The 16,648-nt window shown below is 35.0% G+C and overlaps 1 protein-coding gene across 1 annotated transcript in view; it reads left to right on the plus strand.

Moving 5' to 3' along the window:
• LOC120089086 overlaps nt 1-752 on the plus strand; it is a 3,566-nt gene extending 2,814 nt beyond the window's left edge. Inside the window, exons 6-7 of the mRNA XM_039046512.1 lie at nt 79-196; nt 602-752. Coding sequence (XP_038902440.1) covers nt 79-196; nt 602-752 — 269 coding nt within the window. The remainder of the gene's footprint in view (nt 1-78; nt 197-601) is intronic.
• Nucleotides 753-16,648: the final 15,896 nt, after the last annotated feature.

Consider the following 16,648-nt stretch of genomic DNA (forward strand, 5'->3'; position numbering starts at 1 on the left):
ACTTTCCAGATGAATTCCTATTCCATATCGACACACCCACTCCATGGTACGCAAACATGGTTAATTTCCTTGTAACAGGTAAATTCCCTGACGATATATCTAGTTCTAGAAGGGCCAAATTGAAAAGCGATTCAAAGTACTTCATTTGGGAACCACCATACCTTTGGAAGTTTTGTTCTGACCAAATCATTAGGAGGTGTGTCTCAAATGAAGAGTTTGAATCAATGTTCACCTTTTGTCATGAGATGGCTTGTGGAGGGCATTTTAGTCCTAGGAGAATTGTTAGGAAGGTATTAGTTAGTGGGTTAATTTGGAATTCTCTATTTGTCGACTGCTTTGCATTTTTGTAAAACTTGTGAGAGGTGTCAAAGGTCGGGATCTTTGTCTAGGAGGAATGAAACTCCATTAAATTCTATTCTTGTATGTGGAATTTTTTATGTATGGGGTATGGATTTCATCAGCCCTTTTCCTTCTTCATTTGGCTACTTATATATTCTTTTAGCAGTTGACTATGTTTCAAATTTTTTCGAGCAAATCCCCACCAGGGCTAATAATGTTGTTGTGGTTTTAGATTTCTTAAGAGCTAATATTTTTTTTCTAGATTTGGTATACCTCGTGCTATAATTAGTGACCAGGGTACTCATTGTTGCGACCAGACCATTGAGGCACTCATGAGAAAATATGGAGTACACAATCGTGTTGCCACTCCGTATCACCCTCAAACGAACGGACAAGCTAAAATATCCAATTGAGAGGTCAAAAATATCATGGAAAAGATGGTGAACCCAACTAGGAAAGATTGGCGCATGCGCCTTGACAATGCTCTTTGGACGGACAAGACCGCATTCAAAACACCTATTGGAACAACACCCTTTAAGCTTTCCTATGGCAAGGCGTGCCACCTACCGGTCGAGATCAAGCATAAAGCATATTAGGTCGTCAAACAGTGTAACATAACCTTAGCCCAAGCCTGTGAGAAGAGATTGCTAGAGCTATAAGAGTTGGAGGAATTGTGCTTGGAGGCCTAGGATAACTCAAGGACTACAAGGAAAAATCAAAACTAATTCATGAGAGAGGCCTTTTGAGAAGGGAATTTTGGGTCGAGCAGAAAGTGTTACTCTATAATTCTCATCTATCACTTATGGCCGGTAAACTGAAATCTAAATGGCTTGGTCCCTTTGAGGTAATTAATTTATTTCCTTATGGTGCTGTGGAAATTAAAAGTCTGAAAACTGGGAAGGAATTCAAAGTGAACAGGCTCCATTTAGAAATTTTCAATGAAGGAGAAGTCAATTGTGTTAGTGCAAACTTCTTGTTGGCTCCACCTTCCATCACTTGAGCCCTTATCACCAGGCATCTAGAAAAGGACATTAAACGTTGCGCTACTTGGAGACAATCAGGAGTTTTATTTGCTTTTCTTTCCTTTCCTTTATATTTTTCCTTTTGATTTTCTTTTTATTTAAAATATCAACTGACTACATTTACCCTTCTTTATAGGAGATATGCAATTTTGACTTTTGAGGTATAAGATGATCATGCCAAAGCCCAAAAATCCAGGGGAGTTTTTCTATTCCCTTTTTCCCCTTTCTCTTTTTGTCCTCAGCATTGAGGATGATGCATATTTTTAAGTTGGGGGTGGGCGAAGCATGTTTATGATTAAAAATTAAATTGATTCTTTCATGGTGTGCCTATTTTTGTTTGCTCTGTTTGTTGTATCCTTTCAATGACTTATTGATGACGCACTCAATGGGTTGCCTATTATAAAAAGGGTAATTTTCACAATTTTGAGTTTTTATAAACAATTTTTTTTTCATGAGATCCATGTAAAATGAACCTAAGTTGAAATTTTTTCGGTTTTAAATCTTTTAAAGTCTTAGAAACGGATTATCTATCTCAAATTTTCGTTGTAACCTAGAAAGGCCCCCTATTGGCTTGAGAGTAACTTTTAGTGCCTGAGAATAAAACTAGATAGTGAGAAAAAAAAAAAATAAGCCTAGTGTGTAAAAGAGAAATATACTAGATGACTTTCTCTACTTTAAAAAAGAAAAAATTAAATAGTTTGTGTGTGTGCATGGATAGAGGTGAAAAGAGCTACCTCCACTGTGTTCTATTAGGGCCCGCGAGAAAAGAGCGATAGGTTCTCAGTGGTCGATTGTGAAAGCTAGCCCTCTAGGTAAAATAAATGCCTTTTAATTCTTGTGTGCATGAGTTTTTGGGCTTTCCTTGATAATGTTACTCTTTGATTAGCAATATCAGTCTATCTTTAGTCGATGACTAAGCTAGAGTAGAAGGAATATGAATTGGGAGATGGATAAGATGTTGGATTTTATGCCCTAAATCTCGCAATTTGTAAATGTTAAACATATTCTATAGTCAATAAACTTATTATTGATTCTATGATTTGCATACGTAAAGTCTAAATCCATGGCTATTACATGAATACTTGAACTTTATGTAGAGATATAGAGATGGATCAAGTTCGAGTAAATAGCCAAAACGGTCTATAGTATATGATTAAGGTTGGATACCATATTCTAGTAACACTATTGGATGCGGCCTACTCTGTAGTTGTTACAAGTTATTGTAAAGATACTGGGAATATAGGGTGCAAAACAGAATTCACGCCTACCCGATAGGGATAGGAGAAATGTTGTTCTCTTAAGTAATGAATCCAAGTCTTGAATAAGGGGTCCCATCCTCTCACTGTGCTGAGAAGGGTCTGGTTTAGTGACTGGATCATAAACCAACTGTTCATTAGAGGATCAGTTAGAACTTAAGGAACAATATATAATATTGAGGGTAAAATAACACATTGACCTAGTCGAAATTACGAACAACTTGTGAAGGTTCGACTTACTAGTTATGGTTATATCATGTAAACACAAATATATCTACAGTGAGAAGAGTGCAACTATCGAGCTATAGTGGTATGACTCGATAGTTAACGAATATTGATTAATTCGGTCTAAAGAGTTTTAGCTAATTAATCTTAATCGTTGGAGCTCATGATCCGTAGGTCCATAAGATCCCTCTTCTAGATCATAAAACATGAACACCTTGAATTATTAAATTGAATGAATTTAGAATGATATTAATTTGAATAGTTCAAATTGAATTTCAATTTGAATTGTTCAAATTGAAATTAGGATTTTGAGTTTGAATTAGTTCAAATTCAAATTAGGGTTTGTTTAATTATATTTGATATAATTAACATTTAATTTGTTGAAATTAAACGAAATTGTAGAGTTTATAATATTCAAATATTGATTTAAATATTAATTACATGAGTAGGATTCATGTTTAAAATTAAATGTGTGATTAATTTGATATTTGATATTAAATTAGTTAATTAATTAAATATGTTTAATTAATTAAAAATCAAATTAATTTCCAATTTAAATTGAATTTTGTAATTTTTGATTTGATTAATTGAGAAATAATTAAATCAGTTTTTGATTAATTGTAGAATTAATTGAAAAGAAAAAGAAATTGGAATTTTTTGAAAGCTTGAAAAAGAAAGTGGGTTTTTCCCCTTTCACCTTCAAGCAGGAAATGTGGATCATGTACATTCATGCAAATCCATCTTCCAATATGAAGTAGCTGCTGGCTAATTCCATTACTGAAGGAGTCTGCATGCTACTGAGTGATAAAAACACTGAAATTGAGGAAGAAAGAAGTTGATCAGTTGGGAAAAGTTTCTGCTTCATTCATCTTCTTTCTCACACAAAAACCCACAAGAACACTTATCAAATTTATTCAAATCTGAGTTCCACCACCCAAATTCAAGGCTGAGAATAGTAGAAAATACCTCTTGGTGGTTCATAGACTGATTTGGAGTTGAATTGGAGTGAAGAGCGGCTTGGATTTAAAGATTTCATCACAAAAGGTATGTAACTTGAAACCCACTTGAATATGCATGCTTTAGAACTCAAACTAAATGTAATTAGAGTGCTTATTGATTCTGTTTGCTTCTGTTGCATGCTTGTGTATTTCATCATAAGACTTTTTCGGGAACTTTACGATTAATGAAAAATTCTTTCTTAGTTTTTTTTTCGTTTGTACATGGTTTTGTGATTGAAAAATAACCTTTTTATAAAAAGTATCAATTGAGTGATTATTTGATTTTATTTATTATGCGACCCTATAGACTATTGAGATTGGAGAAAGGATTCGTTAAATAGAGTGAACATTTTCTTATTGAAATCCATGACTGAATTTTATCTTGCTTGGGATGATCAAGTCTTAAGTTGGTAGTGTTTGTTAGCTCTCAAAAAGAGCTAAATTTATAGCCTTAACTTCCTATATTTGGGTAATTATTGGATTTTATTGTCTTATTTTGTAGGAGAATTAACCTTATGGAGCCAACACGTGGAAAAGACAAAGAATGGAGCCACAAGAGGAGAAAAACTAGAGTCTAGACACATTAAATTGAGTTGAGTTGAAAAAGGACAATTTTGCCTTGCGCCAGCATCACAACGCTCATCTCAAGCCTAAGTCTAACGCTTATTCGACACTGAAAGGCAGTAGCTTCAGGAACAGGCCAGCGTCGCAACGCTGCCCAAAACGTCACGACACTTCGGAGTTGAGTCATTGCCACTTTTGTAACACCCTCTGACGCTGAAGCTCGACACTGGAAGACAAAAGCGCACCGTCGCAACGTTGCAAACATTAACGGAGAATCAAGGGCCCGCTCAGCGCAACCAAGCATTGCAATGCTTGACCCTAGCATCACGATGCTGTGGGGATATTATAAATAGGACCCTCGGGTTCAGATTTGAAAGCAGCCACTACTCACTCGAGAATAAGCCCAAATAAAGAGAAAATTGAGAGTTTTTGTCCAATTGTTGAGTGATTGAGTCAAATTGCTGAGCAATTATTGGTATAGTTAGTCTCGATTCTTCCTTTTTTATCATTGTAGTCTGAATATGACTTTTAAAGGCTAAATTATTTTCTTGGGATAGCTTGTATGTCTTAATTTTTGAAGGCCAACTAGTTTATTTTATTCAATTGTTGTGAACCCTTTAGGGGATTTGTTTTATTTTTAATTGAATTCAATAAATTTTTCTGATAAATTGATTTGTTGAATTTCATGTTTGCAAAATCTTTCTAGCCTATGCATTGTTGATCGATTAAGTTGCACATATTATGGTCATATGGTTGAGGTCTAGACTTTTTCTGGCCAAGTTCATGTGGGTCCTAATATAATCTTTCCCAAATAAATCATGCAACAAGATATGGTTTTCCGGCTTGTTGAATTTCTCGAAAATTGAACTCTTTCTTAATGCTTTTCTATTTTAACTTGGGCGTCGCTATGAAGAAAAAGTTTTTAACTAAGCTGATTTAGATTTTTATCAAAATTGGTTAATTGGGCTATTAGAATTTCTAATAGGTTAAGGAGTTTACATAATTGAAAAAAATAACTAGTACCTAAGGATAGAAAATAAAAAACATACAAACTAATCCTAATATTTTTCCTCAATTTGATTTAAAACCTTTTTTTCTGCACTAGCTCTTGTTTCTTTTCTCTATTTATTTAATTTCCATCATCAAAACGAAAACAATTAGAATCCTTTTTTTGGAATTCCTAAATTTTCCTAGAATTATTCAACAATCTCTTTGTGGATTCGCCTCCGATCTTACTACTTTGCTACGTTTGTGGCATAAGTTTTAAATTGGTGAAAATAATAACTTTTGTTCAATTTTGGGGTTGAGTAACGACATCGATTCCCAAGTCCGAAGAGTATGTGTCACCGGTATTATATGACTTCTCACCTGGGATCATCTACCCAATGCCTAACGGGACAAGGTTCGAGATGAAATTCATCATGCTCGAAATGATGCAGAAAATAGAGCAATTTGGAGGAGCCTACGAAGATCCCCATGCGCACATGAACCGCTTCTTAGAAACATGCAATTCATTTGTGATTCCTAGAATCACGCCGTACACTATCAAACTATCCTTGTTTCCCTACTCACTATGTGATGATGCTAAACAATGGGCAAGTTGTTGGTGCAAAATAGGTGTCGTTTATTTTATCTTACCCAAGCAAATGAAATTTATAATGCTCTAACAACTACTAAAACTAACAAGTAGTTAAAGTGGAAGTATGAGGTCCATCCCAAGGGAACCTCTATTAATTGGCCAAAAATAATATTTGAATTCAAAATGATAGTAATTGGGGCGGGGGGGAGTTTTGTTTGTAAAGAAATTAAAAGCTAAATAAAGTGAAGATAAAGGCAATTTATAAAACAAACTTACTATTTTTGTTAGAAGAGAGTTGATAGAAAAAGATTCTTGGGAATTTTTGTTACTAAGTTTAATCCTATCATTGATCTTGAACCATTTCTTAAAAACTCAATATCCCATAATCCCTAATCTAATTAACATGAAGCAAATCAATAAGCCCTAATCTAAGTAAAAAACACTTCTATATAGAATTTATCATGTTCTTTTCTTAGATTGCTTTAAAAACATGGGTTATCATGATTATGACATTCAAGAAACACAATAGAGTAAGTTTCAAGAATGATTAAATGAATCTTCTAATTAAGAATTTCAAGAGTTAAATTCAGAAAAAGTCCTAACTAACACTAGAAAACTTAATTTTATTACCTATCTCTCCATTATGCAATAGTGTCAAACAAGAATTACATACAAGAATTCAATGGAATCAAAGCGTCAATTATCCTCCATTAATTTATATTCGAATTCAACCCAAGAACATTCAAGAATTAAGATAATTCAAGAAAATATACAAAAAGAACTCAAGAATTAAACCTAAAATTAAGAATTCCCAAGAAAAAGAATTACCTAGCCATAGAGATGACAAATCTTGAAAGAAATCCTTGAAGATATTATTAAATCCATGAAGCAATTCACTAGGGAATTGTCAAATTTGTAAGAAATATCTCAATACAAACATAGATTTGGGTAATTTTATCTAATATTTCGATCTAAGCTCTCTCTAAAGAAAATGAATTTTTCTTTCGTTGGCCTCTCTTCTCTGCTGAACAACAGTATTTATATCTGCATTGTAGCGTCGCAAAGCGTTGAGCTAATGTCTTGACACTGTGTTGACACTCGATCGCGCAAGGCGTGCGCGTGCACACAAATGATTCTGTCAATCTCTGAAGCGTTTCGACTTTGGGTGAAGCGTTGTGACACTGCCCTGTTTTGCAGCAAATTGGTGCATTCTGTCTTCAAATGTCGAGCAAGCATCATGCTTATGTTGTGAGGAGCGTTTCGACACTTCGAGTATTACTAAAGTGTGTTGAATTGCTCCTCTTGATGGGAAATGTGTTATTTCCTTTAGATCTTCTTCTTAAGTGATTCTTTGGTGTCATTTTGCTCGAATTAGCTCCAAATCCTTCGAAATAACTCCATTTGTGTTAGGATTGGAATTTTACCTATCAAAATAGACAGATTAAGCAAATAATTGAAGAATAATTAAGAGAATTAAAGCAAAAATGGATTGTTTATCAACAAGATGGCTCTCTACAAGACATATTAAAATACCCCCAACGTAGACCTTGGTCTTCACGAACAAGTCAAAAATAGAAATATGCATACATTCAAGAAAAAATGGTTTGTTTATTGTTTATCCAAATTTCATTCATTTATTCAAAATTGATTTATTCATGTTGGCACATTTTCATTTTCACATTCAAATGGTCAATACATTCAATTATCTTACACAATGAATTGATTCTCATCTCTTTTCTCAACAATCAAGGAAGTAAGGATATAAGAAAGCATTTCAAAATTTAAAGTTTTGCTAACAAGAGGTCGAAACTTATTTTGAATAGAAAAAGCCTTTTTCTTGCAAAATTATAAAAGAAAAGCCTATCTAGTTTTAGTTTACTTAAAGGCCGAAACTAATAGAAAGGAGACATCCAACTTTCAATTCCTCTTCACCCTACACTGGGCTGGTTATCGGTCTAGGATATACCTAACTTGTATTGGAGAGAGGCAATTCTAATACAAGGGTGCCTTTTTAAATTCATGTACATAAAATGTAATTGGCATTTCTTTTACCTAGAGGGATAGCTTTTACACTCACACCGCTGGGAACTTATCGCTCTTTTCTCATGGGCTCTGACTAGACATGATGAAGGTAGCTCTTTTCACCTCTATCCATGCACACACACATTAGTCAAGGTTATATTAATTTGGCAAGCTTGCTTCATTTTTTATTTTTATGCTAGTAACTTTTCCCTTTTTTTAGAAGACCCTTTTTATTCCTCTTTGTCTAGACTTGCTACTCTAACAAGATGATTATTTTTATATCAAAGATTGTCCTATCCGAGTAACAAAGAAAATTAAGTAGATACGACGTTTTTAAGAGTTTTAATATTCTCAATAAATCTATAAAGCTAAGTATTCAATTTTTTATAAAATTAAAAGGAAAAATAAGTTTCTTTTGAATGTTGAGGTTCAAAATTTTGTTAGAAAATTTTAAAAGGTCCAAAATTTCGTTTATATCCTTACTTAAAAAAGTGCATCATCAAAATTTCATCGATAAAAATCAAGAGATTATGTAAAACAAATGATGCATAGAACAAAGTGAATGAGATTTTTGAACGTGCAAAAATGCATTGATTCAATCATGAATTTATTGCATTCAAGGTAAAATGCTCTTCTTGAACATAAAGAATTCAATAGACATATTTTTCAAAGAATCAAAATTACGCTATCATAATGAATCAGAGCCTCATATTTATTCAGATATGTCAGATCAAAGTCACAAAATCTATGTATCAGTCTAAGTAATCAACAATTTATTAACCCAAGCTCAGATGTTCAAGGGTTCCAGACATACATATATGATTCTATATAGATCATTATAAAGCAAAAATTTTCAATGAGGATCATTTTTAAAGCTAATCAAAGAATACCAAAAAGAATATAAAAAACATGCAATGTTTTCCACCCCCAACTTAAAGATTGAATATTGTCCTCAATGTTTAGAATAAGCAAATGAATTGAAGAAATAAAAAGGAAGGGATGTAGAGAGAAACTTCCCTGGTTTTTGTGTTTGATCATTTATTCACTTGAGATAAAACTCCTTGCTTTTATTTTTTTTTATTTTATAATCTACAAAGGAAAGAAAAAATATCATTTATTCTATTTATTAGACAAAAATATGCAAAAATAAGAAAGAAAAAATGAGAAAAGAAAAATAAAAAAGGAAAGAAGAAAATTTGTCCTGTCTTTGCAAATTTTTAACGTCGTTTGCTCAACGTTGGTGAAGATAGGTGTCATATATATGAGGGATTAGTCAAACACAAGTCTAACTGGACTTGGTTTACATGCCCTTCAATGTAGATTTTGAGTCTGTGCCCGTTCACCTTGAAGATTTTTGTGTTTTTCAGGGAACGTCAAAATTTTCGGTCTTTTTAGGTTATTGCTTCTTAGGGTTTTTGAAACAACTTCCCAAGTTCTTGCTCTTCTTTGGAGATGGGAAAGCCTTGGGCTCAATCCCTTTTATCTACACATTGAAAACGGAGCAAAGATTAGAAGCTTTTTTTTTATTTTATTACAATTGAATTTTAAATTTGAATTATTAGTTGACGGTTTTTCATTTATACAAAATTTGTTTTGAAAAATTGAATCTACTTTTGAAGTATTTACATTGTGGCAAAATTGTTGAAAGAATTATCATTATTTGAAGAAGACTCACTTTTTTTAAGAAAATTGAAGTGAAGAATTAGAAACTTGTTTTTATTTGGATTACCATGGTCACAAAAGTGAAGAGATGCATCAGAAGAATTATGAGAAGTCAAATCAAAACCATAATGAATGGAAGGGGCTATCAAACAATTAGAACTTTTGTACAACATATAATCAACAATGTAATCAATTTCATCATATGTGTTTATGAGGCAAAGAGAATAATACTCCTCCGAAAATTTCATGGCATCATAAATGTTGAAGGATTTTACTTGTAATCAAATTCTACTGATAAAGATCCTTTATATATGTCAATCCTAGTTTTTGTAGTTTTCATGAAGGGTCTACCAAGTAAAATAATAGAAGAATAAGTTGAGTATGGTTCATCCATTTTTATAATGTAAAAATTAATGGGAAAGATTAATTCTCCAACTCTAATCAAAACATCCTCTATTATACCTAGAGGTTATCGGCTAGTTGTATGCAAACATTCATTTTTTATTGGCCATTCAATTTAAGGTCTTCATAAACTTGAAAAGGCATAACATTTATTGTAGCACCTAAATCTAGCACAACATGAGTGATAATTTTGTCTCCTATTTTGCATGGCAAGGTAAAATTTCTACATTTTTTGGGCATATCTTTTTAACAAAGCAGAGATATTCTTGGTAACAATTACTCTCTCCTCTTCCTTCCCTTTTCGTTTTTTGGTACACAAGTCCTTTAAAAATTTAGCATACCTAGTTGTTTGTTGAATAGCATTAAGCAAAGGGATATAAATTTGTACCTTTTTTAACATCTCAACAAGCTCTAGGTCAGTATCTTCTACCTTAGTTCTTGCTAATCTACTAGGGAATAGTGCCTTTGATACATACATACACTCTGTAGGAGTATATCAGCATGCAGCGGAAGCAACAAGGATCAACAAGCATTCTAATTCATTAGTTTTGGCTCTAAATAAAGCATGCTCATACAATAATAAGAGGGTTTCATGTCATACCTTTGTAGAACCTCTTGAATCTCGATTTTCAGCTACAAAACTTCTCCAAATCTCGTTATGAACTACCTCAAGATCTTCTCTACTATTCTCTTGGAGCTTTAGATTGAGTTGTGGGACTCAAGATAAACTTGAATGAAGGGAACTTGGAGAAGAACTTACTGCACCATCCACTTTGAAGAACACCTTTCTTCAACTCGAATTTGTCAGCAAAAACTCAAATGATGCATGCCTCAATTCCACTTCCATCTTCTCTATTTATTGCAGGATATTCATGCAAAGAAGAATGGTGCATGAGATGCAGTTCATGCTTAGAACATTGAATTTAGAGTCAAGAGGATGTTTTGTGAGCTACTTCATGAAGGTGAATGGAGAAATCTAACTTTCCAATTTTGTGTTTTTTCCATCTTTTTCTAATTTCCAAATTTGATTTCAAAAAATTTAAAACATTATTAATTTTACAAAATTAATTTCATAAATTAATTTTCTAATTAATAATAAATAATTAATTAAACAATTTAATTAATTCTAATTAATTTAATATCAAATATTAAATTAATTTTACACAAATTCCACCTTTATGAATTTAATATTTAGATCATATTTAAATATTATTTAATCCTCCAATTCCGTTTAATTCTAAAATTAAATGTGTAATTATAACACATATAATTACCAATTCTCTTAATTTTAATTTGAACATTTCAAATTTACTTATCATGCTACTCTAAAGCTAATCCATTTACGAGCTAGTAGAAGAACCTCGCGGACCTACAAATCATGGGCTCTAACGATCCGAGATTAATTGGCAACTCTTTACACCGAATTAACCTCATTCGTTAACTAATGGGTCACTCAACTAAAGCCCATAGTTGCACTCCCCTTACTGTAGATATATTATGTCCACTCGATATAACCATGATTAATAAGTTAACCCTCACAGGTTGTTCATAATAACAGCTGAGTCAAATATCTGTTTTACCCCCACCTTTTGTTCCTTAAGTCCCACTAATCCTCTAATGAACAATTGGTTTGTGATCTAATGAACAATTGGTTTATGATCCGATCAACAAACCGAGTCCCTCTCGGGTCAATGAGAGGGTGGGGCCCTTGTTCAAGACCCGGAGTCAGCACTTAAGGGAACAACCTCTCTACTATCCCTAAAAGTGAGTAGAAGTGAATTCCATCTTGCACCTTATATCCATTCCATCTTGCACCTTATGTCTTACACTTTAGGGGCATGCAATATGCGATGCATGTCTTAGGTTATGTGTTGGTTCTCATGCGTCGCTGGTCATGCGTTGGAATGAAAATATGTGTTACTCTTATATACGATGACCATGCGTTCCTGTCACAAGTTTTCTTACGTTCTTGTCAAGTATAACAAGAACACAAGTTTCTCGGGTGACCCAAGGTCGAACTCAGGGACTTGTAGCTAAGTGTATGTGGTGATGTGTTTGCAAAAAAACTTGAAGCGTTATTTTATGAGGTGAAATTATGGATGAAATGCGGTGATGGAAATGCGTTGAGCAACAAGTTTTCTCAGTGGAATCCAAGTATAAACCCCACTGAGTTTTCTGGTAAATCAAGGGTTGAACTCAGGGACTTGGGAAAACAGTTTGCGGTGGTAATTTTCAAGAAGACTTTACGATAACCAAATAATCAAATAGATGTTCGGATTGTTGTTGCGGTAATAGAAATAAACAAATGCAGCAGAGTTTCGAAAAGAGTTGATAAAACAGAAGATGCGATGAGTATGCAGTGAACGGGTTGAAAAGGGTTCGGCTAAGACTTCCTAGGATGCGTTCATGTTATGCAACCATGCAACACACATACAATAGTAAACCATCTCTCGACGCGAATGCTACGGCTTCTAGGGCTAGAGCGCATGCGATATATGCGATGAATGTATAGGACCTACACATAAGCCTTTATTCTTATCCATGCAATGACAAAATGGCACACACACAAATAAGACGACCACATAATATCATAACCTGTCTCTAGGGTGCATGCGATGCATATTGGCAAACAGAGCTTATCTCTAAGTCCCTATCTCTTGCTTATGTAGATCTAATCTTGCTTTCTTGAGCTTGGATTTTAACCTAGCTCTCTCAAGTCTTAGGTTATTTCTTTAGACTCTCTCGAGTAGCTCTAAAGGGGTGTTGGACACAACATAAAACAAGATAATCTCATGCAATGAAGGTCCTAGGTCATGTTAGCTTAGTTCTTCTCAACCTATTCGATAAGTTTACTACTCATGCGTGATTTCAAGAGAGTGAAAAGATGTAGAATAAGAACTTCCATTGTATAAATATAAAGTTGAAATACAAAATAACAATACAAGAAGAGAATAAAGAGCCTGGTAACAATCTCTTGCTTCCCAGGCTTTTACACTGTCTTTTCTACTATGTTCAAAAGATAAGCTCGCTCTTGCGAGAGTCGGCCTGCTCTCTGCTTTCCACGCCTCCGGGTTCTCTCTTGAGTTGCCCTGAGCGATCTTCCGTTGTCTCTTACCTTCTCTAGCTCCGCCTTCTTAAAAATAAAAGGAAACTATGAACAAGGTTAAACTAAGAACAAAAATTTGTTGAACTCGCTGAACCCCTTTTCCGAAGGATGCCTTCGGTATTTATAGAGCTTCGGGTGAAAGGCAACTTCTCTCTTAAGATTGCACAGATGGGATGGCTTTAATTCTTTGACTGATGTGCCGAATATTTGTCACCAAAAAGCTGAGTGTACTTGTTATCGTTAACGGCTTGTCAACTTAATTTGAATTCGACCGTCATCAACTTTCTGTCCCATCGTGATTAATTATACTTTTCACCCAAATGCGCCCACTAAGTTGCATCAGCTCTATGTGGCAATCCTTCTTGAGCAGATGTTTGCGAGCACAAATCACCACAAAGTCTTGTGGTAATGTTGTGCTCGACCGTTGATTTCTTGTGATCGCGCTTTCTGCCTTGCGTCAACGCATATTCTGCATAATAATACAAAAATTAACTGTTTCTATGCGATGAACGCATGCGACCGCAATGTTATGAACTTAATGCTTTTTGACGCAATCAAACATATTTTATCAATGCAAACCTTCATTGTTTAATAACTTAGCACTGTAATAATGTGCATTTCTGCCCGTTATCAGCGGATAAATAAAATAATGATGGGGGTTATAAGTTATAAACTACTCCTACTCCTAACTAACAGATTAAGCGATGAGAATATGAATGAGAGGTAGAGACACGACAACTATTGACGTGTAGTAAATGCATGAAAAAATAGATAAAATGGTGAAGATGTCTTCATCGCAACCCTAAGCTTGACCACAAGGGTAACCTCAGCCAACGCAAGCTATGCAATCATGCTGCACACACTTCTGCCTAATTCTAGGACGCATGCGATGTATATGCGATAGTGCCGAGAAGCCTATTTCTAAGCTTCCATAACCCGCTCACGTGCTCTCACACATAATCGTGATGACCACATACCATCGTATCGTACTTTTGGACACATGCAATATCCTATCCATAGGGTGCATATGTTGTGTAATAACAAACAGAGCTTATCTCTAAGTTCCCCATTCTTGCTTATGCATTCCAATCCGCTCTCTCGAGTCTTAGATTTGGATTTTAGACTACTCTCCCAAGTATGCCTAAATACTAAATGATGCGCTCATAAGATAAGGTAATCGCATAAACCTGGCTGACGTAAGATTATTCCTATCTCTAGTGAACACTTGCTTACATTGCTTAATGCGACCAACCACTTACCCTCCCGGGCAGTTGGTTGTTGCTAACTTTACTCATAGACAAGCATTGCGTCCGCTTATAGACAAGCGTTGCTACAACTTCACACTAAGCAAATAAGGTTTTCTTACAACACTCACGCAACGCACACCTCCTGATGGTTTGCTACATACTTCATATTCCTATGCCGCATGATTAAGTATGCGATGCTCGAACGGTCTCACTAAGTGATGCAATGAAAATTAAGGATACTAAGTAAATGAAGATGGATATGGAATTGAAGGAAATACAGAAATGCATTGATCACAAAATGTATTAATTCCTTAAGCCAAAATGTAATACAATACGGTATAAGGAAAGAAGAGAAATGGAAAGGCTAGCTGGGAGCAATGTCTTGCTTCCAGCAGATGTGTGTCAAAACTGCCAGTGGTGCCATGAAAGGGCGGTGAAGCAGACTCTCTCGAGCTTTGACTCCGGCGAAGGCTCCGATCATCATTCGGAATGGATGAAGGAGATGGAGAACTCTCAAGCTATCTCTCATGCTTTCTTCTGGATCACAAAGATCCACTCGAAGGTAGAAACTTGGATAAATTGAAATTCTGCTCATCGGCTTCTATTTATAGAGCTTGAATCGCCGATAGTATTAATGGACCTATTTTGATTCTGATTCGTGGCGCGATGGTCCTTTTCTGAATCTCTACTGCTAACGGCGGTGGTAGGTGAAATGTCAACATTATCTTTGATTCATGTTACATTCCACCAACCTTACGTCATCTATTATGGTTATCATCATGTAGCCGCAAGCCCCTTGCGATGACCGCATTTGCTTGTTGACCGCAACTTCTATGTGATGATCGTATTCGCTTGACTACCGCAATTCCCATGCGATGGACGCATTCGCTCGTAGTCGCAACACCCATACGACTGTCGTATGCAATCACTGCATGCGATTAATGGATGCAATATTCATGTGTCGAGCGTATGCGATCGTCTCTGCGATAGCCCGACTTTCGTGCGCTTCCTGCGTTAGCTACAAAGATTGACAATTGAATGCATAATAATGCATAATAGTGGGTTAGCCGAGATTCTTAATGCCGATAGACGTAAACTCATTTTCTCATGAATTCCTAACATATTCGTCGCATGTTCTACTAAACAACTGTCATAGTTCAAAATAAAAGGCCTAAGATGACATGCATTTCTACCCTTCATCACCCCAACTATCTACCCGGTCTATTGAGTCGGCACTGTTGAGCCAACCCTCACCTATGCAAATCTAAGGATAATCCCCAATAAACAAGAGATCATAGTTAGCTCTGGATTAAGAACAAGTTACCTAGGTCATCGTTTTGAAATAGTCAGTCTTAAACAGTAAACAACATTATAAAGTAAGTGTGACTAATTTCGTGGTCCGATCTTGTACAAATCCATTGCACATGATGCCCCCACTCCTCATGTCAAAACATGTATGAATTAGGATCACATCGTCTGTAGCACATTACAACTTCTTGTAACAACCACAGTGTGGGCCGTATCCAATAGTGTTACCAGAATAAGGCACCTAATCTCAGTCATATACTAAAGATCATTTTGACTATTTACTCGAATCTGATCCACTTTTATGTCTCCACATAAAGTTAAAGTACTCATGTAATAGTCATGGGTCTTTTAGTTAATTAGATTTATTTCAAAAACGAAATAAGCAATATATATTTTCAATAACAATTTATTTAATTTCTAGAATAAGTTTTATTGTTTACAAACAACAAGTTTTAGGAAATAAAACCGAACACGCTCTACTATAGGAGGAGAGTAATCAAATACCTTGGGAAAAATAGAAGTCTTTTGGCTCACTTACCTTTATCTTTTGTTCTTTCATTACCTTTTCTTGCTTCTTGGGAGAAGATTAAACTGGGGTTCCATCTTGAGAGCATGATGGGATTTCTTTACCGCTTCCTAGAGTGGTTGTGCTTACATTTGCATGCTCCGATTGAGCGAGGAGCTTTGGGGATGATTTGCTCTCAATCTTGCTTACCACAGTTGCGAGTTGCGTGATTTGTGTGACCATGTTTAAGAAGCCTTGTCTAGTCTTTTGTTGAAAAGATTTTGTATCTTGTTGAAGTTATTTGGTTTCTTGTCCTTTTGCAAATTGTGGAGTTCCTGTTGAGCTTTCGAACAGTTGTCAACAAGGGATTTAACTAGATCCTTGAGAGGCATACCTGAGGAGTTTGAAGACGA

This window comes from Benincasa hispida, chromosome 10, assembly GCF_009727055.1.
Source record: "Benincasa hispida cultivar B227 chromosome 10, ASM972705v1, whole genome shotgun sequence".
NCBI lineage: Eukaryota > Viridiplantae > Streptophyta > Magnoliopsida > Cucurbitales > Cucurbitaceae > Benincasa > Benincasa hispida.